The 24,849-nt window shown below is 48.5% G+C and overlaps 1 protein-coding gene across 3 annotated transcripts in view; it reads left to right on the forward strand.

Annotated features, from left to right (window-relative positions):
• TEX2 (testis expressed 2) overlaps positions 1-24,849 on the forward strand; it is a 120,525-nt gene that overhangs the window by 79,316 nt on the left and 16,360 nt on the right. For all 3 annotated transcript variants that reach the window (XM_062215464.1, XM_062215465.1, XM_062215466.1), the window contains 3 exons: positions 6,262-6,509; positions 17,160-17,306; positions 18,924-19,023. In XM_062215464.1, the coding sequence (XP_062071448.1) occupies positions 6,262-6,509; positions 17,160-17,306; positions 18,924-19,023 (495 nt within the window). The remainder of the gene's footprint in view (positions 1-6,261; positions 6,510-17,159; positions 17,307-18,923; positions 19,024-24,849) is intronic.

Below are 24,849 nucleotides of genomic sequence, written 5' to 3' on the forward strand. Positions count from 1 at the left end.
AATGACGTCTGTGTGAAACTGGTTCATATTTAAAGAGCTTGTAGGGGAAAATGAGAAAGATCGCTAGGTGAGGGGAAGGAGGCCCACTCGAGTTGATTGCTCTCCACTCTAAGTGTGTTCTCATGTCTCTTTTACCCTCTAGGCTGATTACTGTGACCCTTTGAGACCAAATCCTTTCACCAATGGTGGGTCCTCTTCCGGATATGTAGTTAGGAGCCTTGGCTAGTTCCTGGGATTATTCTCTGTTTTTATGTATTGTGACTTCTCTGAGGGAAGCAGCAACAGGGGATGCCCGTTTTTTTATTTGTTTGTTGTAAATATTTATTTATTTATTTGAAAGTCAGGTCACACAGAGAGAGAAGGAGAGGCAAAGAGAGAGAGAGGGGTCTTCCATCCACTGGTTCACTCCCCAATTGGCTGCAACGGCCAGAGCTGCACCGATCTGAAGCCAGGAGCCAGGAGCTTCTTCTGGATCTCCCATGCAGGTGCAAGGGCCCAAGGACTTGGGCCATCTTCTGCTGCTTTCCCAGGCCATAGCACAGATCTGGATTGGAAGTGGGGTAGCCAGGACTCAAACCGGCACCCATATGGGATGCCAGCACTGCAGGCGGTGGCTTTACCAACTATGCCGCAGCGCCAGCCCTGGGACTCCTGGTTTTAAAGGAGACACGTGGTGCTCTTGAGCTCCTGACTCTCATCAGGTCCTGCAGCCTCCGTGCTGCTGACTATTTGGGTTCCATCCTGGTAGCCCTGACTGATAGTCACACAGCCTCTTGGCTCAACTCTGGTTGGGCATGGTGCTTGCTGCAGGGGCATAAACCCAGAAAGCAACAGCAGCTCCTCTCTTCTCCGGGTGCAGTGCTCATTAGACAGTACTGGCCCATGAGTCAGGTGTTTGCAAATCACTGTGTCACAGTGAGGCTGGCCCAGGCGATGATTAGGATGATCAGAGAGGGACAAGAACAGCATGGGTGTTAGTAGGAATAGCTTGCTTGGATGGAGTAGAACCATGGTGGAGCTGCTGTGGGGCTTTCCCTGCCAGGCTTTGTGGTAGTTGTGGGGGTAATACGAGTCACGTGGGTCTCAAACACTTTCTTTTGCTTCCACCCCAGCAGATGAACTAGATCCTCACCCCACACATTTGCTGAGTTTCCATCCTGGTCCTAGAGCTGAGATCTAAGAAGTCTCTTAGAAACAACCAAAAGCACTAAAAATCCACATATAAAGGGAGATTACTGGATATATTCATCTCCCAGTGCTGCCAGGACAAACTGCCACAAACTTGATGGCTTCAAACAACAGATTTATTATTTCACAGTCTTCGGGGCAAAGAGCCCAAAATCGAAGAATCAGCATGGCCATGCTCCCTCTGAGACTTTGCATAGGATCCATCCTGGCCTCTTTCTATCCTCTGGTGGTGGCAGATCTGTGGCCTGCAAACTCTCCAGACTCCAGACTCTGCCACTATCATCTCCTGTTGTTGTTTCTGAGACTCTTCTGCTCTTGTAAGGACCCCAATCGGATGGGATTCAAAGAACTCTGTTTCCAGTATAACCTCATTTAATGAATTCTATCTATAATGACCCTATTTCCAAATAAGGCCAAGTGTGCTAAAGGTTAGGACATCAATATATCTTTTGAAGGACACACTTAAACACTGAGTAAAAGCAAATTCAAGGGGCAGGCGTTGTGGTGCAACTGGTTAAGCCACCACTTATTGTTGTTGGCATCCCATTTTTGTTTGAGTCCTGACTGCTCCACTTCTGATGCAACTTCCTGCTAATGCCCCTGGAAAGGTAATGGAAGATGGCTTAGGTACTTGGGCCCCTGCCATCCATGTGAGAGATCTAGATGGAATTTGTGGCTCATGTCTTTGGTCTTGCTCAGACCTGGCTGTTGTGGCCATTTAGGGCTTGAACCAATGGATAGAAGATCCCCACAAATACACACCTCTATTTGTCTCTCTGTCACTCTTTTATCAAATAAATCTTAAAAAATAAAAAAGAAAATTGTAGTGGATCGCATGATGAGCTGTTTGGTTTGGTACCAGCCTGGTGTGGCTTTTGAGCACCTGAAATGTGGCCAGTCACATCGATAAGTGTTCCAAGTGTGAGATGCACACTGGATTCCAGACTCAGTCCAGAAAAGAATGTGAAATATCTCATTGATTGTTCTTTATGTTGGTTGCATGTCAGAATCATACCATGTTAGATATGCTGGGTTAAATACTAGACAGTTGACCTTCCATAGTCACAGGCTCCCCATCCTCAGACTTAACACCCATGGGTCAAAAATAGTCTTTAAAAGTTGCCTTACACTGAACATGGACAGACTGTTTTTCCTTGTCATTATTGCCTAAACAACGCAGTATGACAACTGTTAACACAGCATTTACTTTGTATGAGGTATGATGAGCACTCTAGAGATGGTTTAAAGTATACAGGAGGATGTGTGTAGCTTCTGTTCCACACCCTCCCCCTCCTTTTTAAGGATTTTTTATTTGAAAGGCAGAGGGAGACTAAGAGATCTTCCACCGGTTGGTTCACTCTCAAAGGACTGCAACAGCCAGGGCTGGGCTGGGCCATAACCAGGAGCCAGGGACTCCACCCCGTTTTCCCACATGGGTGGCAGGTGCCCAAGTACCTCGGCCACCTTCACCTGCCTTCCTTGGCACATTAGCAGGCAGCTGGTTTGGGAGCAGAGCAACCTGGACTGGAACTTGAACTAGCACTCTGGTACGAGATGCCGGTATCACAAGCAGCAGCTAAACTAACTATGGCACAAGCTGTCCGCTGTTCCATACCCTTTAATATAAGGGGCCTAAGCATCCTTGGTTGTTGGTAGCCACTAGGGGGTCCTGAAACCAGCCTCCAAGAGACCTAGGATGACTATATATTCAAATTAATTCCAATTGTTTTAAAGTTGCATGTGTAGCTTGCATTGTATTTCTGTTGGCAATATAAAGGTCTGCTCCACTATGCATTGAAAATCAGAATCAGGGGCCAGTGCCGTGGCTCAACAGGCTAATCCTCTGCCTTGCGGCGCCGGCACACCGGGTTCTAGTCCCGGTCGGGGCACCGGATTCTGTCCTGGTTACCCCTCTTCCAGGCCAGCTCTCTGCTGTGGCCCGGGAGTGCAGTGGAAGATGGCCAAAGTGCTTGGGCCCTGCACCCCGTGGGAGACCAGGAAAAGCACCTGGCTCCTGCCTTAGGATCAGCACGGTGCCCTGGCTGCAGCGCGCCGGCTGCGGCAGCCATTGGAGGGTGAACCAACGGCAAAAGGATGACCTTTCTCTCTCTCTCTCTCTCTCTCACTGTCTACTCTGCCTGTCAAAAAAAAAAAAAAAAAGAAAAAAAGAAAGAAAATCAGAATCAGGTAAACCAAGGGAGTAGGACTACCAGGAAACACTGCCTGAGGGCTCAGGGGACACTCAGTGTAGCTTTGAAAGTGGCATGTTAATTATGGCTTAACCAAAACATTTGATTATTTGTAATGCATTTGCATTTTTGGAAATCCTGCCAAAAGTCCCCAGACTTGTACACAGCGCGTAACATACTTAATGATAAGCATCAGAGATGGTGGAAAACCTTCACTGTACTCAGGCTAAAAGCATACAGGCTGCATTCTTACACCACTAAAAATACCTGTGTTAATCTGGGTTGCCTTTAAAAGCTATGAGTTGAGATATTGTGGCAAGTTAAGTCCCCAAAAGTACCCTGGATCAGTTGGCTAGGACTGTCCTGTTCGTTAAAGCTGTCTCTGAACCAGTGACTGCTTGTGGGGTGTCAGCCGTGAAAGTGAGCCTGGTGACTCCACGGCCAGGCTGTCAGGACCAAGAAGGTAGAAGACCTCCTGCCAGTGACTTGGCCCCATCGTTCCCTCAGGGATGCTGACACCAAAATGGTAGATTTTTCCAGCAGTCTGGATTATGCTTTTGAAGTGTGAATGCCAGAGAGGGGACCTTGTTGACGGGCTGTGACTCGGGAGGCCTGGGCAGGGCTGAGAGCGCTGGTCTCCAGCAGCATTGCCTGGCTGCGGGTCAGGAGCAGCCCCAGCAGGAGCCAGAGAGCTGCGTGCTTGCCTGGCAGAATTCCAGTGTGACCGCTGCACAGGCAGGTTCTTGATGTCTTCAATGACCTTCATCCATGAGATCCCCAGGGGGTGGCAATTGCTGTACCTTCTCCCATGCAGGGCAAGGGCGGCAGTAGCAGGAAGAGGCCACTGAGCAGGCGTGGACAAGGCTCTCCTTTCTCCCCTATGTCGTGCAGAGGAGGAGGAGGGCCCATCCACACTTGGTTGTAATGGCACTAGCTTGCTATCCTATTGCCCTGTTTGTTTATTTTCATTGCTTTTTTTTTTTTTTTTTGTCCTTTTTCCTTTCCTTTTTTTTTTTTTTTTTTTTTGTTCACCTGAAGCTAAACTCTAGATTTCATTTGGATTCCGATTCCTTTTTTTTTTTTTTTTTTTTAACTAATATCATTTTTCTCTTCCAAGATCCAGTTTGGGTTACCATTTTACATCTAGTTTTCATCTATTTTTAAGTGTTTTTGGCATAACTTTAAGCCCAGCATTTAAAAATAATGCTAAATATTAAAATGGAATCAGGGTAATGCATTATTAAAAATGTTTATACCTATGCATTGTAAATCCCAACTATTACTAGAAATTATCTGGCTAAAATTTAAAGGAAGAAATGACTTCATGACCCTTTGTGAGGTGTGGGAGTTATAGTTCAGATGGGCAGAGCATCTGAAAGTAAAATGGTTTGATTTTATCATTAACCACTCTGCCCTTGGTCTTACTGCTCTGAGCTGGTCTCCTCACCCTCATTGCCCACCCCTCTGCCCATGTCCTCTGTGCGGACTTCGTGGAACCTCTTACTGGGCTCCAAGACGTACTGTGCCCTGCCACTGCTTTTTCTCTACTTGCTGTTCCCTCTACCTAGAGTGCTCGTCCCACCTGAGCCAGGAAAAATGTCAGCTATCCCTTGGAGGTGGAGCCCAGCTGGCACCGCTGTGAAAGTGCCAGAGCAGGCGTCTCTCAGCTCTCCTGGGCAGAGGTTGTCACCTCCCTCTCTGTGTCCTGCAAGTCCCCTGGCTGTGCTGCAGTCACTTATTACAGAAGATGGCGGTCATCTGTGTAGTCTGAGTTCAAGGGCAGACGTTATGTCTTCTTTTCAGTGCAGAACTCATCTAGAGAAAGTGTGTGATAAATAATTTGTTGAAGGTGGCTGGCGCCGTAGCTTAACAGGCTAATCCTCCGCCTTGCGGCGCCGGCACACTGGGTTCTAGTCCCTGTTGGGGCGCCGGATTCTATCCCGGTTGCCCCTCTTCCAGGCCAGCTCTCTGCTGTGGCCCGGGAGTGCAGTGGAGGATGGCCTAAGTCCTTGGGCCCTGCACCCGCATGGGAGACTAGGAAAAGAACCTGGCTCCTGGCTTCGGATCAGCAGATGCGCCGGCTGCAGCGGCCATTGGAGGGTGAACCAACGGCAAAGGAAGACCTTTTTCTCTGTCTCTCTCTCTCACTATCCGCTCTGCCTGTCAAAAATAATAATAATAATAATAATAATAATAATAATTTGTTGAAGGGATGATGACATTTTGGAAATTGCCATGAGCTGTAGATGGAAATTAATTGCCTTTCTGCCCATCTTCCATTTGGCCTGATAGCACTCCTAAGTCCACCATGACTCGGGGTATGTTAGTTCTATACCTGACACTCCAAGATCAGGGAGGAAGCCGGCATTGTGGTGCAGTGGGTTAAGTCACAGCCCGCGACACCAGCATCCAATATCAGAGTGCTAGTTCAAGTCCTGGCTGCTTTGCTTCTGATCCAGCTCCGGGCTAATGCACCTGAGAAGGCAGTGGAAGATGGTCAAATACTTAAGCCACTGCCACCCCAACTGGCTTCAGTCTGAGCCAGTCCTGGCCATTGTGGCCATTTGGGGAATGAACCAGTGGATTAAAGATTTCTGTCACTCTGCCCTTCTAACAATATAGCTACCTACTGGATATATTTCATTGCTCCCATTTCTCTGAATTACCTTGGAGAGGAATAAACTGTTTAAAGAAAAAAAAAAGATCACCCACTTCACTTAGAGCTGAAGTTGTTTTTCAGAGTGAGTAATTACCTTGTAGATGTTTGATAGCATTTTAGTTGCCTTTCTGCTTAATGCACTGAGCGGTGTTTGTGTTTCTGGTTTGGTGGACTTTGTGGCCATTTTCTTCGTTTGTGTTAACGGCCGTCCGTTCTCTGCTCCAGGACTTCTGCCCACACACAGCAGACACAGCAGCCCCTCGGGGCACCTGACACACAGCCGCAGCAGCAGCAAGGGCAGCGTGGAGGAGATCCTGTCACAGCCCAAGCAGAAGGAGCTGGTGGGCAGTGTGCGGCAGAAGATGCTTCTTGACTACAGCGTGTACATGAGCAGATGTGTCCCCCAGGAAAACCGCAGTCCCCACAGGAGCCCCGCGCAGAGTGCGGAGAGCAGCCCCACGGCCGGGAAAAAGGTAAAGTTGCCTGCCTGAGCAGGCTCCCTGTCCTCTCCTTGTGCTCATTTCTTCCTGCACACACGCTTTGGGTACATGGTTTCTGCCAAGCCCTGCTCTAGGCACAGTGATGAGCAAGCTATGGAAAGAGCCTGTCCTCAGGGCGCTTGTACTCTAGTCAGGGAGAGCAAGAAATGAGCATCAGGTGGTGCTAAGAATTAAAATAAAGCCAGGTGAGGGAGGTGGAAAGTGGCCAGAGCTGCTGTTTTAGAAGGGTGACCAGGGAGGGCCTGTTGGTCAGAGATCTGAGGCACAGGAGGGCAGCATGCCAGGCTGGGGGACCAGCACAGGGCTCTGCAGCAGGAATGCAGTTGGCATATTCAAGGAGCAGCAATGAGGCCAGTGTGGCTAGACAGTGAGCAAGGGCCAGGGATGGAGGCAGGGAGCCTGGGGAGTGGGCAGGGCCTTATTGGATCCATCCCAAGGAGAATGGGAGGCCCTGGGAGGGTTTTGACCAAGGAGCAACATTTTAAGTCTAAAAAGATCAGCGACTCTTGGTGGAGAGTTGGCCGTTGGAGCTAGAGAGGTGAGAGGCGACTGTTGCAGAGGAGGCTGGGCTGAGAAGCAGATGGGAACGACAGGTGGAGAGGGTGACCAGGTGGGCATTCGTGGGGGTGAACCAGCAAGTGGAAGACCTTACTTTCATTCTCTGTCTTCCAGATTAAATAAATAATACAGTTTTAAATTAAAAAAAGAAATATCCAGTTTCTTGCTAGTGAGCCCCTCTCCCTCACATTCCCTTCCTCCCTGGGCTGTCAGCTGTCTGGATGCTGATCGGGCTCAGAAATATCAGGAAGAAAAATGTTCCCTAACCTAAGAAGATTGTCTAGAAAAATGCTCGCTTTCTGAAAGATTTTCTTAAATTCCAAACCAAACCAAACCCTGTTTGTTTGGGAGCATTGTTTCCTCAGCACATGTGGCATCACATGGTCACTGGGTTTGCTGTTGTCACTACCCAGCCCTCCCGCCCAGCGTTGCTGTCAGGGTTCTGTAGTCCACGTCTCTTTCCAGCTGCTTGGTACTTCTCCTGGAGGAATCCCAACCATTTTCCCTTCTTCTGAATCTTATGAAAATCTCTTAAAGCTATTATACTTCCCGACCCCATTAAGGGGAACACGCAGAACAATTTCATCTTTTTGTAACAATTTAAAGACTGAGTACAACATTGGAAACAGCATGATGTGGATTTTCTCTCCCCGTCAGGTGGCTGGGGTTGCTTGTGTCCATTGCAGTTCACTTTGCCTTGAGCCTCTGTCCCCATCTCCCACCTCACCCTTGTTAATTTCGTGGGTGATGTCTGCCACAAGTGGAGATCACTGGATTGAAGGGGGCTGGACTGTGGTATCCACTTGGCCTGCCAGAAGCATGTGGGGACTCTACCCTGGCTCTTGGGGTCATCTAGTAATTGAGATTGTATAAGATTAAGATTGAATAAGGTACAGATGCTTGTCTGTGCAATTCTCTATGGCCAAGTAGCAAGCAGTCCCCAAAGTGGTGTCTTCAAACGGTAATGTTTATTTTCCTTACAAATGTGTGAGCTGGACAAGGTTTGCAGGTGAAAGCATCTGACTGCTCCTTGCAGGTTCACCTAGGGGCTGGAGGATCTGTTTCCAGAAGATTTGCTCACCTGGAGGGCAAGTAGATGCTGAGTGTGGCTGGAGCGAGGCTGGAGCGAGGCTGGGGCTGAAGGGCGGGGCCTGCATTCCTTCCCATGTGGCCTGGCCTTCTTCCAGCACAGTGATTGAATTCTAAGGGCACCTGTCCTTAGGGAAAGTGCCAGGCAGAAGCTCTGCTGCCTTTTGTGACCTAGTCCAGAAGTAAAGTGCTACTTCCATCCTCCTGTGTGAGTCGGGCAGTCAGACATGGTGCCCAGGGTTCAAGGAGGGAAGCATGGATCCCACCTCTTCGGAGGGAGCAGCAGATTCCTAGAAACGCACGTGGGATGGGGAGTATCATTGCACTATTATTTTGGAAAATAAGATCTGCTGTGATGTAGCTATACTACTTTTGTTACTGTCTGTCCATGCTTTCTTTTACAAATCAATGGAGATGATTCTTTACTGATTTCTTATTAAATTTATGATTTTTGTGAACGAAGGACTTTCTCTCACCCATCCTTACTGATTTTCTCTTTTCTTGTGCATGTGAAACATTAACATGATTCCAGAGCTGTCCAAAGGCATCTTCAGAAAAGATTCATTTCCCCTGCGCTATTCCTTCTATCATTCCCTGCCATTCCTTTTCACTCCTGTAATGGATCAATTTCCTTAGTCTCTGATTTATCCTTTCTGTATTTTTTTCCATATTTATTATTTCCCTTTCCATCTTATCCAGTAGGTAGCATACTATAGATATTCTTTTTTTCTCCTTAGATTTATTTATTTGAGAGGCAGAGTTATAGACAGAGAGAGGGAGAGACAGAAACGTCTTCCATCTGCTGGTTCTCTCCCAAATGGTCCCAAAAGCTGGAGCTGAGCCAGTCCAAAGCCTGGAGCCTGGAGCCAGGAGCTTCTTCCAGGTCTCTCACACGGGTGCAGGGGCCCAAGCACTTGGGCCATCTGCTGCTTTCCCAGGCCATAACAGAGAGCTGGATCAGAAGAGGAGCAGCCAAGACACGAACTGGTGCCCTTATGGGATGCCAGTGCCTCAGGCAGAGGCTTAACCTACTACACCACAGCACTGGCCTCTATGGTATTCTTTTGTAGTCAGCCTCCCTCCTATGTAGGCATATGAGTTGTTTGCAGTATATTTTACAGTATCTTCATTTTTTAAATTTTCATTTTATTAGAAAAGCAGAAATAGAGACAGCAGTCTTCTATCTGCTGGTTTACTCCCACTGTAGCCAGGGCTGGTCCAGGCTGAAGTCAGGTGCCTGGGACTCCATCTGGGTCTACCATATGGGTGACAGGGACCCAAGTACTTGAACCATTATCTTTGATCTCCAGAGTGCACATTAGCAGGAACCTGGATCAGAAGCAGTGTAGCCAAAACTCAAGCCAGGCACTCTGATATGGGATGCAAGCATCTCAAACAGCAACTTGCCTGCTACACCAAACACATGTTCTGTTTGCAATATTTCGTAATTACAAGCAGTGCTGCAGCGACTACTTTGATAAGTGTGTAATGTTGTGCGGTTCTGGGCATGAAGTCTTGGAAGTGTGGTTGGTCATTAGTGCTCATCCCTGCTGCCAAAGGAAGGTTATTTGTTGGGGTCTTTATTGCCGCTGATAACTGAGTCCAAGAGGTACTCAAAGGTGTGAAGGACACAGAGGAACCTTTGGTTGTCTCTTCAGGTACACCATCATGTCATCAAGTGTTGACCACCACCCAGATGCCTGCCCAGGGTCACTTGTCCCTCCTGTTTCATAGAAAGGCTTGAGACAGCACCAGCCTTTGCACCTACCTCTCCCCAGCCCCCACCCTGCCCACATCCTGCTGTGGCCTCTCATGGGCCATGATCAAAGCATCTTGCCCTGAGGGCTGCAGGATCTGATGGCCACATCCACAGACTTGGCCTCCCTTCTCTCATGCCCATTGCTAAACAAGTTGGACCACTGGTTAGGGGGTAAATGAGGCGTTCTTCAGTCACCAGTGCTCAGGATCCAAACTGGTGTTAAAAACACCTAGTGGGCCGGCGCTGTGGTTCACTAGGCTAATCCTCCGCCTTGCAGCGCCGGCACACCAGGTTCTAGTCCCGGTCGGGGCACTGGATTCTGTCCTGGTTGCCCCTCTTCCAGGCCAGCTCTCTGCTATGGCCCAGGAGTGCAGTGGAGGATGGCCCAAGTGCTAGGGCCCTGCACCTGCATGGGAGACCAGGAGGAGCACCTGGCTCCTGGCTTCGGATCAGCACGGTGCGCCAGCCGTGGCGGCCATTGGAGGGTGAACCAACGGCAAAAGGAAGATCCTTCTCTCTCTCTCTCTCTCTCTCACTGTCCACTCTGCCTGTCAAAAAAAAAAAACCTAGTGATATGACTAGTAAGTATACACTAAGATTGAATTAAATATTAAATAATTAGGGCTGGCTCTGTGGCGTAGCGTGTTAACACCCTGGCCTGAAGCGCCGGCATCCATATGGGCGCCGGTTCGAGACCCAGCTGCTCCACTTCCTATCCAGCTCTGTGCTATGGCCTGGGAAGGCAGTAGAGGATGGCCCAGGCCCTTGGGCCCCTGCACCCACATGGGAGACCAGGAGGAAGCTCCTGCCTCCTGGCTTTCGATCGGCACAGCTCCGGCCGTTGCGGCCAATTGGGAAGTGAACCATCAGATGGAAGACCTCTCTCTCTCTCTCTCTCTCTCTCTCTCTCTCTCTGTAACTCTGATTTTCAAATAAATAAACAAATCTCTTTAAAAAATTAAATAAATGCTAAGACATTATTGGCAGTTATGTTTCTCACGTGATTAAAAATATATTCAGGGTTAGGCTGGCGCCACGGCTAAATAGGCTAATCCTCTGCCTGTGGCGCTGGCACACCAGGTTCTAGTCCTGGTCGGGGCACCGGTTGCCCCTCTTCCAGGCCAGCTCTCTGCTGTGGCCGGGGAGTGCAGTGGAGGATGGCCCAGGTGCTTGGGCCCTGCACCCCATGGGAGACCAGGAGAAGCACCTGGCTCCTGCCTTCGGATCAGCGCGGTGTGCCAGCTGCAGCGTGCCGGCCATTGGAGGGTGAACCAGCAGCAAAAAGGAAGACCTCTCTCTCTCTCTCTCTCTCTCTCACTGTCCATTCTGCCTGTCCAAAAAAAAAAAAAAAATATATATATATATATATATATATATAAAATTCAGGGGATTCTGCATATTGAAATAACATTGGAGATAAGTATATTTTAAAAGATCGGTTTATTTATTTGAAAGGTAGAGTTACAGAAGGGGGAAAGAGAGAGAGAGAGCGAGAGAGATCAGTCTTCCATCTGCTAGTACACTCCCCAAATGGCTGAAGCCAGAACCCCAGAACTCCATCCGGGTCTCCCAACTGGGTGACAGGGAACCCAAGCACTCGGGCCATCCTCCATTGCTTTTCCAGGTGCATTAGCAGGGAGCTGGATCGAAAGTGGAGTGGCCAGGACTTAAACCAGCACTCATGGGATGCCTGCATCACAGGCAGTGGCTTAACATACTGCTGTACCACACGTCAGCTCCTGACTTTGGAGATACTTAGCTTAAAATCTGAATGAAGAAAAAACCATCTTTGGGGTTAGGGGAAGACCTGGTTTTCTGAATGTTCAATATTTGGTTTGGGAAAGGAATTTATACAGTAACTAAGGAAATTGCACACACATATGTATATGTGTGTATATATGTATATGTACATATGTATATATATATATATGTGTGTGTGTATGTCTGCTCAAATAATTTTTAAAAGGTATTTTTCTATAATAAAAATGATATACTGCCACAGCTTGGTAAACCTTGAGGCTGGCGCCACAGCTCACTAGGCTAACCCTCTGCCTGCGGCGCCGGCACTCTGGGTTCTAGTCCCGGTTGGGGCGCTGGATCTGTCCCGGTTGCTCCTCTTCCAGTCCAGCTCTTGCTGTGGCCCGGGAAGGCAGTGGAGGATGGCCCAAGTGCTTGGGCCCTGCACCCGCATGGGAGACCAGGAAGAAGCACCTGGCTCCTGGCTTTGGATCAGTGCAGTGCGCCAGCCATAGAGGCCATTTGGGGGGTGAACCAGTGGAAGGAAGACCTCTCTCTCTGTCTCTGTCTCTCTCTAACTCTGCCTGTCTAAAAAAAAAAAAAAAAAAAAAAAAACTTTGAAAACATGCTAAGGAAAAGAAGTCGGTCACAAAAAAAAAAATTTATTGCATTTAAATGAAATATCTAGAAAAGTCTAGTCTGTAGAGATACAACTTGTTGTTTCCTGTGGTTTGCTGGGGGTGGAAGTGGGTGGAGTGACTGCTAATGGGTTCGGAGTGAACTTGATGGTGATGATAGCTGCCCAACTCTGTGAACATCCAAAAAATACACTGAATTTGTTTTTCAGTGTATTATTTTGTGTAGTAAAACACACATAACCTAAAATTTACTGTGTTTATAAATGTACAGTTTAGAATATATATATACATATATATATAATGTATTCACCACCACTATTCTTTTTATCTTACAAAAACTGAAACTGTAACCATTAAACATAACTTCCTGTTTTTCCTTCCTCCCAAGCCCTTGCAACCACCATCCCGCAGTCTTTCTGTATCATTTTGACTTCCAAGTACCTGATGTTGGTGGACTCACACAGTGTTTGTCCTCTGTGGCTGATTTCTCTCACTTAGCATAATATCCTCAAAACTCCTCCACGTTATAGGATGTCAGAATTTCCTTCCTTTAAAATTTTTCTATATTTGAGAGACAGACAGACAGACAAAGAGATTTTCCACCTACTGGCTCACTCCCCAGATACCCACAGCTGCTGGAGCTGGGCTGAGGCCAGGCTAGAGCCAGAGCCCGCTTTTGTGAATGTGCCGTTATGAACATGAGCATACATGTACCTCTTAGAGACCCTGCTTTCACTGCTTTTGGGAATTACCCATAAGTGGAATTGCTGCATTGTGTGGTAATTGTACTCTTTAAATCAGTGAATTATATGGTCTGCATTATACCTTAATAAAGCTTTAAAAAAAAAAAAAGACAAAAGCATGTAGCTAGATCCAATTTTGTTTTGAAAGACTAAGGGAAAATGTAAAGATATCTTTTAAGTAACTATACTTTGATAGTGGGATCCATGGGTGTTTTCCACAATGAATATGCATTATTTCTATAATTAGAGGAAGCCAGCTGTTAATGTGAGGGCAGGGTCCTGAACTGGGTCTTCTCCAGGGCCATGCTGTCTCTGCAACACCCATGACCTGTCTGTGTGTTAAGCTCTCTACAGCAGACAAGCTGAGCTGGCCTATACATTATTGGTAATAAGAAAAGTTGCATCACAAAATTGAGTAAATCCATTTCATTGTAATTTTAGGTGTTAATAGTTTTGATGCCTTGCTTCGGCTTTGGGCATTGAACTCTACAGACTTGTATTTGGAAACTATCTTTGCAAAGTTACCATTTCTAAATGTAGGTGTATAGTTGAAATAGTGAAATGAATATTCTCCCCACATTTCTTCTTGCAGCCCGATGGCAGTATTAGGCAGTGTGTGCACATTTGTTCTTTAAGCTCTGAAATTTTTATGATGTTCCTTGGAAATGAGTTCTCGTAGCCTGTTGAATCCAGATTTCAGCGTCAAGCTTCTTTGATGCGTTGTGAGGGTTCTGCTGCCCTTGGATTTTCCTTTGTTCTCACTGAGTCTACGGAGGAAAGCCTATATTCGAAACAGGAACCATTGAAAAGAAAAAAATAACCTGCTTGTCAGTTATTTCAGAAATTTGTTTACCACATCATATGCCATTGGCGTGGATATAACGTTGTGAAATAGCTTTTGTTTCTTGCTATTTTGTGCTAAATCTGTTTCCTATGAATGACTAGGGTTGTAAACAAAGGGTAATAAAGGGTGGATTGTCCCTCTTGAGAAGGGAAAAAAGTAATCCCGTCTCTTCTGTAGCCTGCAAGTCTAAGTGAGAGGTTGTGCCCTTTGTGGGCAGCAACTCAGTACTGGCCCAGTGGCCCCTGGGCCCTGTCCTTGCACGGGTGCTGACTCAGCATTCTGCATAGATAGCCTGGTGCGACTCAGTGAGTGGCCTTGGCAGAGTTGGACCAGGTAGGTATACTTTTTTGGGCGGAGTGGAGATGTTCAGGCAGAGAGAAAAGTGATTCAAGTAAACACAGACACCTTGTGGTGTGACAAGTACAGACTTCTGCCCATGCACTCAGACCTGGTGGTGGAAGATGTCTTGGGTCACGTCAAGATGATTCCAGCATAGGGAAGTCTGGCAGAGCACGGCACTGCCACTTGAAAGCAGTCCTTGTCTTCTGACACCATGTGACTGATAGGCATTCATTTTTACATCAGGGTTTAGTTTTTTGTTTTTTTAAGGTGAGACTCTCAGGACTAGTGTTGTGGTGTAGTGAATAAAGCTGTCGCCTGTGATGCCAGCATCCCATATGGGCACTGGTTCAAGTCTTAGCACTTCCTATCCAGCTCTCTGCTATTAGTCTGAGAAAAGCAGCAGAAGATGGCCCAAGTGCTTGGGCCCCTGCCACCCACTTGGGAGACCCAGATGGAGTTCCAGTCTCCTGGCTTCAGCCTGGCACAGCCCTGGCTTTTGCAGACATTTAGGGAGTGAATCAGCAAATGGAAGATTGCTGTCTCTCTGTTCCTTCCACACACACAGACCATAACTCTGCCTTTCAAATAAATAAGTTAATCTTTGAAAAAATGAAAACAGAGGCCAGTGCTGTGGCATAGAGGATAAAGCCACCGCCTGCAGTGCTAGCATCCCATATCTCCAGTTCAAGTCCCAGCTGTTCTACTTCTGATCCAGCTCCCTGCTAATGTGCCTGGGAAAGCAGTGGAAGATGGTCCAAGTCCTTGGGCCTCTGCACCCATGTGGGAGACCTGGAAAAAGGTCTTGGCTCCTGACTTCAGATTGGCCCAGCTCTGGCCATTGTGGCCATTTGGGGAGTGAACCAGTGGATGGAAAATCTCTTTCTCTCTGCCTCTGCCTCTCTGTAACTGTGTCTTCAAATAAATAACAAATCTTTAAAAACAAAACAAAACAAAAACACTCAGACTTAAAGGGCTCCTAGGATGTAAACTATCCCCCAACCTGCAGTCACATGTGACTAAAACTGTAAGTGAGGCCTGGCCGGACCCCAGTGAGAGAGACAGCACTTGGGACACGTGGACAGCTGGCTGCTGAGAGTCTGGGAGGTTTGTGCCCATACTGTGTTGCTTCCTGGGCCAGCCCCTCAGAACTCCAGGCTTCTGAGCAGGTCACTTGCTACTCTGTGCCATTGCCCTTGGGTTTCTCATAGGCAGTCATAGCCGCACAAGGTGCCTGTGTACAGTGCCACTGGCCTAGGCACTCAGCCATGATGTGGACACTGTCACAGCTGCCCAGAATGGGTAGTACAAGAACAAGATGCAAAGGTGGTAAGAGTGTAAGGTGTGTGATCACGCATGTGAGATGGGTTGTGTTTACAGAAATCACTAGGGAGTGGAAATGGTAAACAAGCAGAGATTTCTGCATTTCTAGATTTTTTTTTTTTTTTTGACAAGCAGAGTTAGAGAGAGAGACAAAGGTCTTCCTTCCATTGGTTCACCCCCCAAATGGCCGCTACGGCCGGTGCGCTGCACCAATCAGAAGCCAGGAGCCAGGTGCTCCCTCCTGGTCTTCCATGTGGGTGCAGGGCCCAAGCACTTGGACCATCCTCCACTGCCTTCCCAGGCAATAGCAGAGAACTGGACTGGAAGAGGAGCAACCGGGACAGAACCTGCGCCCCAACGGGGACTAGAACCCGGTGTGCCGGCGCTACAGGCGGAGGATTAGCCTAGTGAGCGAGCTGTGGCGCCTGCCTAGATTTTTTCATCTTTGCCTTCTAAAACTTTCCATTTCAATAAGACTATAGTCTAATTAGAAACTTCCAGATAGGCAAATGTGACACCAGTTATATCCTCCCGCCCCCAGAACACACAGGACTAGGCAGGCAGAGAATGGGAGAACAAGGCTGTGAGTCAGGTTGCACTCATGAACTTGTGACCTCTCATCCCTCAAGTGGAAATCAAGTTCCCATCTTTTGGGGTATTGCAAAACATGGCAGCAGCCTGAGGAACAGCCTGGCATGTGGTGGACAGCAGTGGTAACCACAGTCACCATGCTGCTGTGTTACTGAGTTCTAAGCCATCACCCGCACCTACTGCTCAGACCTCACAAATCATCCTGAGTTGGTGCTGATGCTTCCTCCTCTTTATCCCTGTCCCTGACCCTCACCCGGCCAGAGTCTGAGGTCTAATAATCAGCCTAGGGAGTTGGAGACATGGGTCTGCTCTTCTCCCACCTCAAGCATTGACCACAAGGGATGTGTCAGGTGGGTTGTGTCCAATAGAAGTGGGGGCCGGGGTAGTTGACTGGACTGAGATGGGTGAAGATAGCTGTAGGAATTGCATGGAAGCCCCGAGAGCAGCTCTCTCTAATCCTGAACTTCACCTTGTCTGTTCGTTTTCTGAACAGAAGCTGGTACCCACTTAGCTCAATGTCTCTGGGGTAGGACCCAGGCATCAGCATTTTTAGGCACCCCAAGTGTGTCATGGCTTGGCAAAGATCAGACCAAACTTGAGAGTCCTGGGTTCTGCCTGGATGAGGATCACCTTGGGAGGTACCATCCAAGTGTTTGCCGGAACAGACAGGCACACATCTGCTCAGAAATGTTGACGCCAAGCTAGTTCAGGGGACAGGACAGCCTGGCTGGGCTGAGTATGTGCAGTATTATCTGGTCATAGGAAGACTGACTGGGAGGAGGAGAAAATGGACAAAGACAAGGTTCTGGCTTGGTGGCAGCTTGTGTTTCTCCCTTTTGCTGTTCACCAACATGGTGTGAGACTTGTAATTTAGAGGGAAGAGGCACGACTCACATGGTCTCCCGTTTCCATAGAGGGACTGTCAGTAACTTCCTAGCAATAAGCACCTGTCTTACTCTCCAGTTGCTTCCCGACTAATTTTGGTCCCCTTTCTTTTGCCAGTTGCCAGAGGCTCCCCCCTTGGAGGAGGAAGAACAGGAAGCCTGGGTGAACGCCTTGCTTGGAAGAATATTTTGGGACTTCTTAGGAGAAAAATACTGGTCTGATCTGGTATCTAAGAAGATCCAAATGAAACTCAGCAAAATAAAGGTATCAATTCCACATGAGAGCCTTTAAACATCTCGCTTCCACTTTGAGAAGCTTTGTGCGCCCGTGTCCCAAGTGAAAAATAAGTGAGCATAAATGTTTAAGGGATAAGGACAGTTCTCCAGCATCATGTATGACCTTGCTCTGGGGCCGACTGTGATCTCGGGACTGGGGACTTAGTGGACGTGTCTGTTCCCTTTTGTGTGTGTGTGTTACTCTCATTGTTATTCCCTGCTCTGGGTGATAATCCAGAATTTGGTTTGGGAAAGCGTGAGCTCTTTATATCTGATTTGTTTTGTATAATTGTGATCCTTAAGTTAGAAGCAAATTTAAACTGCGTGTCCTCGGCCCAGTAGCCTCACAGTGGTCTTGGGCACACAGCACACACCCAGACCTCCTTCCCAGGTGAGGGGGGGTAGCATTACGCCATAGACATTTCTGGGTTGGACCTTTGCGTGGTGGCCAGATGGTGCCTTGTTTGGGCTCTCTTTTTGCTGAAGAAACACTCCTGGTGCTAATTCAGGCCTACTTGGAAGTGAGTTTAAATTCTATAAATATTCCTCATCACTGTCATTAAGGTGACTCATTTGCCATAAGAGACCTTATTGAGGTTCCTTAGAACCTTTTGATCCAGTGAAGCCGCAGCGAGGGAAGAGGCACTTTGGTCTCCAAGTCTTCCCTGAGAATTTACATGATCAGTAGCTTAAGTCCTGGGTATGTTCAGATCATGGTTACATTTGCAAGCAGAAAGCATGGCTCCTTCCCCTAGAGCAATGCACAACACAGTTTTGGCCACGATTTCTGAGTTCAGGGATTCCAAGTTCAAAAAGTGAGCTGAGAGAGAATTAGATGAGAAGGGAAATGTGGGCATGGAGGTGCATCTGTTTGGTTCCTGTCATTCCTTCGGGTAAAGGACAGAGCATTTTTGGCTTAATCAGGCTCCAGCCAGCTCTGTCTGGTATCTGCAGACTGATGACATCCCTTCCCCAGCTCCCGGTACAGAGCAGGGCTGGTTTGGGGCAGAAGGGGGGCTGGGCTGTGGGAGGGCTGTGTTGACCAGGGTCCATCTGTTTGTGTTCCTGAGGTGGCCTGAGGGTTGAAGCAGCTTCTACCACCTGGTTCTGCAGGGGAAACAGCCAGCCGCAGGGCCCTGAGTTGGGAGATAAGATGTCAGCAGCCAGCCCAGAGCCCACTCAGCTTCTTCCTCCTCTTGAAAGCAGAGGGCTGGGGTTAGCAGCTCCAGGCCCAGGGCAGGGCTGCAGGGCCGGCCCTGTGTCTCTCACAGACACGGTTTGATGTCTTTCCCTGAGCGGGAGGGCTGCGTGCCCGGCAGGGTGAGAGGAAAGCAGGACACTGCTCCCTGCTGCACACATTCCCAGGTGGACCCCTTCTCTTGGAAGGGCAAGTCTGGGGCACCCCTGTCCCTTCCATGGAGAATGGTGGGTCCCTCTTCCTGGGCATGTGGAGGGAAAGTCTTCTCTTTTCACTTTCTCCCTTTGCCAGTCATACAGGCTCTTGCAGGTCACAAACTTAAACTTGCTTCTGTTATCTGAGGTCAGAAGTACTAAAAGGTTAGAGTGAAGAAAAATGTCTCATTCACTGTTTACTTCTTTTCTCCAGCTCCCCTACTTTATGAACGAGCTAACTCTGACGGAACTGGACATGGGGATGGCCGTGCCAAAAATCCTGCAGGCCTTTAAGCCTAATGTTGATCACCAAGGTAACTCTTACTTGGCCCTGGAGCACAAGTGACTTTTCTGTTGTTGCAGATTCATTACCCGGATGGCTTTGGGTTTCGAGGGAGTTAGAGACTTCTTTAACATCTCTGTTTCATGTTGAGTGTCTGGTTTCCTTTCTTTAAGATTTTATTTATTTATTTGAGATGCAGAGCTACAGAAAGAGAAAGAGAAAGGTCTTCCATCCGCTGGTTCACTCCCCAAATGGCCACAATGGCTGGAGCTGGGCCAGTCTGAAGTCAGGAGCCAGGAGCTTCTTCCAGGTCTCCAATGCCGGTGCAGGGGTCCAAGCACTTGAGCCACCTTCCACTGCTTTGCCCAGGCCATAAGCAGAGAGCTGGATTGGAAGAGGAGCATCCAGGACGGGAACCTGCACCCATATGGTATGCCAGTGCTGCAGGCAGAGCACTGGCCCCTATCATGTAGTTTTCAAAGGAACTTGAGAGGGAAAGTTCAGTGCACAGTGTGGAGCTGGGTGAGAATGAGGAGTAAACCATGGAGGCAGGAGAGCCCCTTGGTCTGCAGGGAGAACCCTTGCCCCCACGGGAACTGTATTTCCATTGTGCCTAAGATGGCTCTGGAACAAGGTCCAGGGAGAAAATAATTACAGCTTTCCCACAGAATGGTGTTTGTTCTGAAACAAATGTTATGTAAAATTTGTAGACTATAGAAGCTACTTTTCTCTCTGCATGATTGTATCACATGGCTCTTGAATTCTCATTAGTGAAATCATTTTTCTGCTGTTGTGTGCTTTTGATGTAAATATGGACAGACATTCCTGGCCTTTCAGTTGGCAACTGTAACAAATCTGTCAATATTTCAGCTGACAGTGGGGCCATATTGCCATGGTTTTAGCACCACATTGATTTCAGGAATGTAGGCTGGAGTAGTATTTGCAAATCCAGTGTCCACCTAACACCTGCATATTGAGATCATCTGTAACCCCTCAGTTATGCCTACACCTCATTGAATCTTGAAAAGTCCTGGGTTTGGTCATTTCTGGCTCACTGAAAGAAAAACCAGAAAAGATTTTGGTTATTTATGAATGGTTTAGCTAGAGTCCTTGTAACTCCATGTGAAATTGTGAGAGATGAGTCATTTGTGTGTTAGCCATGTGGCTGGGAGCCGCCATCCTTCCTTAACTCGAGTGGCCTCTCTGTTGCCTTTTGCTCTTTGATTCTTTTATGGATTGACTTGGGACAGGCTAGTCAATGATCACCCAACATAAGTCTGCTGAGAGTAAGGCTTTAAAAAGTAAATTATAGGGGCTGACACCATGGCACACTAGGTTAATCCTCCATCTGCGGCGCTGGCATCCCATATGGGTGCCGGTTCTAGCCCCGGTTGCTCCTCTTCCGGTCCAGCTCTCTGCTGTGGCCCAGGAGGGCGGTGGAGGATAGCCCAGGTGCTTGGGCCCCTGCACCTGCATGGGAGACCCGGAGGAGGCTCCTGGCTTCTGGCTTCGGATCGGCGCAGTTCTGGCCGTTGCGGCCATCTGGGGAGTGAACCAACAGAAGGAAGACTTTTTTCTCGTCTCTCTCTCTCACTGTCTGTTACTCTACCTGTCAAATAAATAAAAATCTTTTAAAAAAAAAAAAGTGCTCTTTAAAAAAAAAAAATGTAAATTATAAACACACATGTTCTGTTTTCTAATGGGTTAGCAGTCTCTTATTTCAGGACTGTCCTTTGCTAAATTAGTAGAAATTTCCAAGGAGATGGGAGAAGGTCCATGGCCGGGGGGAAGGAAGGGGCTTGCAGCATCTAACAAGTGCCTTTATGACTTTAAAAACAATCTATTTATTTGAAAGGCAGGAGGACACAAAGACACACACACCACACACATACACACACACAATTTTCCATCTATGTGTTCACTCCCCAACAGCTACAACAGCCAGGGCTGGGCCAGGCCAGAGTCAGGAGCCAGGAATTCCACCTGGATCTCCCGTATGAGTGGCAGCAATAAGTACTGAGCCATCATGTGCTGTTTCTCTGGTGTATTAGTGGAGAGCTGGATCAGAAGCTGAAAAGCCACACTCACCCCTAAGCACCCTAGTATGCGATGAGGTGTCCCAAGCAGCAGCCCCACCCACTGTGTCAGAATACCAGCCCCACCCCCGTTGCCATTGAACTCTACAGCCTCACAGGACGGCTTGGATCAGGCATTGAGGAAATTCACCAGAGACCTAACTCTTGAGCTCCTTTCCTGTTCCCGTAGAGCAGGAGCTACGGGAGACATTTTAGCATGTAGACCAAAACATGGCTGTATTTTCATCCATCACAGCTTCTTAGCTCCTCAAGGCAAGTTCTGGAGCTCTACATGCTTGTGTGACGAGGGGGAAAGTGTTAGTGTAGAAACGAACCAGAAAGACAGCTTGTGGGGTATTTAACATTTGATCAGGTTAGGCTGGTCCAGCTCTGCAAGGGATGCAGGTGATGGTAAAACAGATGCGCAAGAAGGAGGCACAGGCACACTTCACTTAATGATGAGCATGCATCCTGCGAAGCCAGCAAACTAAGGCAGCTGTGATGTCAGGTGGTACAGCCTTATGGGACCACTGTCATGTGCGCAGCCCTTATTCAGCACATGAGTGTGTGTTTTGTTTTAAAGATTTATTTATTTGAAAGGCAGCATGAGAGAGAGAAGCCTTCCATCCCCTGGTTCACTTCCCAAAATGGCTGCAGCAGCCTCGTCTAGACCTGGTTCAAAACCAGGAGCTAGGAACTAGGAACTCCATCCAGGTCTCTCACACAGGTGGCAGGGGCCCAGGTACTTGGGCTATCTTCCACTGCCTTCTCAGGCACAATGGCTGAAGGTGGATTGGAAGTGGAGCAGCTGAAACTTGAACCAGCACTCACATATGAATTGCTCTCTAGCAACCCAAAAGTTGGCAGGTCCTATGGGATAAACAGAAAAATGCCGTTCTGAGCTTCTGTGGCTGTGCCGCTAATAGGAGCGAGATCTGTCGTTCCCTTGGATGAAATCACGCGCGTGCTTGCTGAGCTGAGTTCTAGCACACACAGCTAGCCTCTAGTGCAGTGGCTAAGGTGAAGCGGTCATCCTTCCCAGGGCAGGTGGCTGGTAGATGGACAAGATCCGTCCCTTAGAAACTGGCTGTGCCCTCCTGTCTCTGCTGTGTTCCCTGCCGCCCACCCTGGAACTAGCCCCTCTATCTGACGGCTGTAAATCGGTCTCCTCCCTCCACTTGGTCATGTAGCAAGGCCCAGGAAGCTGTTTCCCTTCCCTCCTAGGTCTGGTCTCCCGCCAGCCTCTAGCCCCATCCTAGGCTGGTCTTGCCAGGGCCTGTCCTCTTGGACCCATCCGTCTTTATCAGTCAGTCTGGTAACTTTTAGGATAATGTTTATTCATTAAATACTCTACGTGGGGAAAACTGAAATATTCAGAAAAAGATGAAAGGAAAAAGACACCTTTCATCATCCCACCATTAAGACAGCCAGGGTTACCTTTTGGTACCCTGGAACATTCTCTCCTAATGTTTTTTTAATAGATACAAATTAATTTAGAATGTATAGTTCTTCTTCAAAAACATTTAAAGAACCGAGCAGGTTGGTGATTTAGACTTGAAAGGGCAATCAGAGATCACCTGGCGAGACCCTGCCATGATCGTACAAACCAAAGCCCAGGGCTCATCAGCGGCTCAGTTTGCATCGTGTCCCACCAGGAGCACTGGGCGCTGCAGCCAGGCCCCTGTGTTTAGGCCTTGCTCATACATCGTCCAGCAGCAAGACCTCAGGGCAGGCACTAATCACTCTGGGCCCCTATTTCCTCACCCGGGAATGCTGGGGGGAGGGTAAGTGTGACGTCGAGTGCTCAGAGAGCGTGTGTGGCAGGTAGTGAGCCATCAGCGTCAGCTGCTGGTGCTGCTAAGCTGTATTGTTAGTAAAGCTTTTGAAGCTGCTTTTCCATTAGCCAGGTTCTTAGGTTCTGTCCCTGGCGTCAGAAGTATGGGAGCAGCGCCTGAAGGTGAGGCATTCAGGGTCAGAGTGAACCAGCATGTGGGCTGTGACCCCTCACGTTTGGATTAGTTAATTCGGCCTTCAGGACATTTGTTGCACATATTTAAATCTGCAGAGAGTCCTTGTGTGTCCCCCGTGGACAGAGTGCCACCTGGGTTCGCCATTTTAAGATAAAGAAAGTAACAGCCCAGGCTTCTACTGAAGTTCTCAATCTGTGGAAAGAGCTGCATACCCCACACGAGTAGGAGCCTGGCCTGTCTCCTGACTGGACCTGCGCATAACTGTGGATTTCCACATCTACACCTGTGGTCCGGACCGTCTCCTGTCATGCCCAGTGCCTTTCAAAAGGCTGGGATTGAGGTCACTTTGTCAAGTAAGTGTGGTAGAAGACTGGGGCCAGAGTCAGTCTGTGGCCCTCTTTGCCTGCAGTATCAGGATTGCAGCTGCAGTGACCCGGGCTGCCCGGGCCTGAGAGCTGGGCAGGGCCGGACTGGAGTTCAGCGCTGGCAGGGTTGGCACATGCCGTGGCCGGATTGTGTTGCAGAAAGAAAAATTATTTGGGTGGAAAGGGAAACAAATCCTCTCTTGTGGAACTTAGATGGGGGAGTGGGGACTCTGATCTGTGACTCCATACCTTAAATAAGAGGCAGAGCTGTTTGTCAGAGAGCAGCTACGGGTAGATAAAGCTGAATGGGCCTATCCCAACACAGAGCAGTGCTAATTTTCTGTGGTGTCTGATTGAGCAATATGGCACCAGTCTGTTTGCCAAGAACCAAAACAGTCACTGGTGTGCTCTCCCAGGAGCCAAGTAATGCTGGCGTCTGTTCTTGGTAATACACTATCACATGTTCCATGTTAACAGGTTGTGTTCTTTGGATGCCAAATGGTGACTTTCAGGTTGCAACTCAGCCATTAGGAGTTACTGGTAGAGGGCAACAGAGGAGCAACTGGCATGAGGACCAGCTCAGGTGTGCGAGGCTTAGAGTCCTGCAATGCCTTCCATGTTAAGCCTGTTCAGTGAGACAGTCCGCAGTAGTGATACAGCAGGGAACTGCTGTGGAAAGCCACTGGGTTCATGTGTGTTGCCCAGATCATGGCGATTGTAACTAGAAACCCAGGGAGAAGGCAGAATAGCTGTTGTGGTTGTGGCGCACATCCCACACGTGTGTTCTCTCCAGTGATCGCGGTGGGATCGCAGCCTGACCTGTTCCAGTACTTACTGAGGGCAGGCTTTCATCTCGATGTCTTACCTCTGATTTCACGAATTCAAAACTCAACAGACTCCTTTAGGTGGAACACACGGTCAGTTTTGCCACAGCCCTCCGCTGGGTCAGGGAGTGGGGGGCGGGGGTGGGTGACTGACGGCTCCTCAGGAAGCAGCTGCCTGAGTCCTGGAGGTCCTGGCGTGAAGGTTGGTGGTCACTTGTCATTTTCTGTGTCAGTTGTGTTTCCTGTGTTGCCAAAGGAAGTGCCAGCTTCCTACAGGAGCTCACTGATAATCGGGCACCACGGCCACCGTGGATGGCCTCTCGACAGGAGCACCCCTCGTATGGAGGAGCCCCTTGGTGTTCACGCCGCGAGTCGGCTTTCCGGAGAATCTCGGACTGCGTGCCTTTTTGCTACTGAAGGCATCAAAAGTTGCCCTGCTCCTGACTCCTGGCTTTTGTCCTTGAGCACTGCCCAGAGCAGGTGGTTACAGACAGCAGCATTTGGGATGAAACGCCTCGTCACAGTCTGCACGGTGGTCAAGACCGCCAAGGAACAAGCCCTACGCCCCATTCATCCAGACGAGTGTTTGGCTCAGAGCTGACGTGTCACTGCAACAGTTCACG

Source organism: Lepus europaeus, chromosome 18 (genome assembly GCF_033115175.1).
Source record: "Lepus europaeus isolate LE1 chromosome 18, mLepTim1.pri, whole genome shotgun sequence".
NCBI classification, from domain to species: Eukaryota; Metazoa; Chordata; class Mammalia; order Lagomorpha; family Leporidae; genus Lepus; species Lepus europaeus.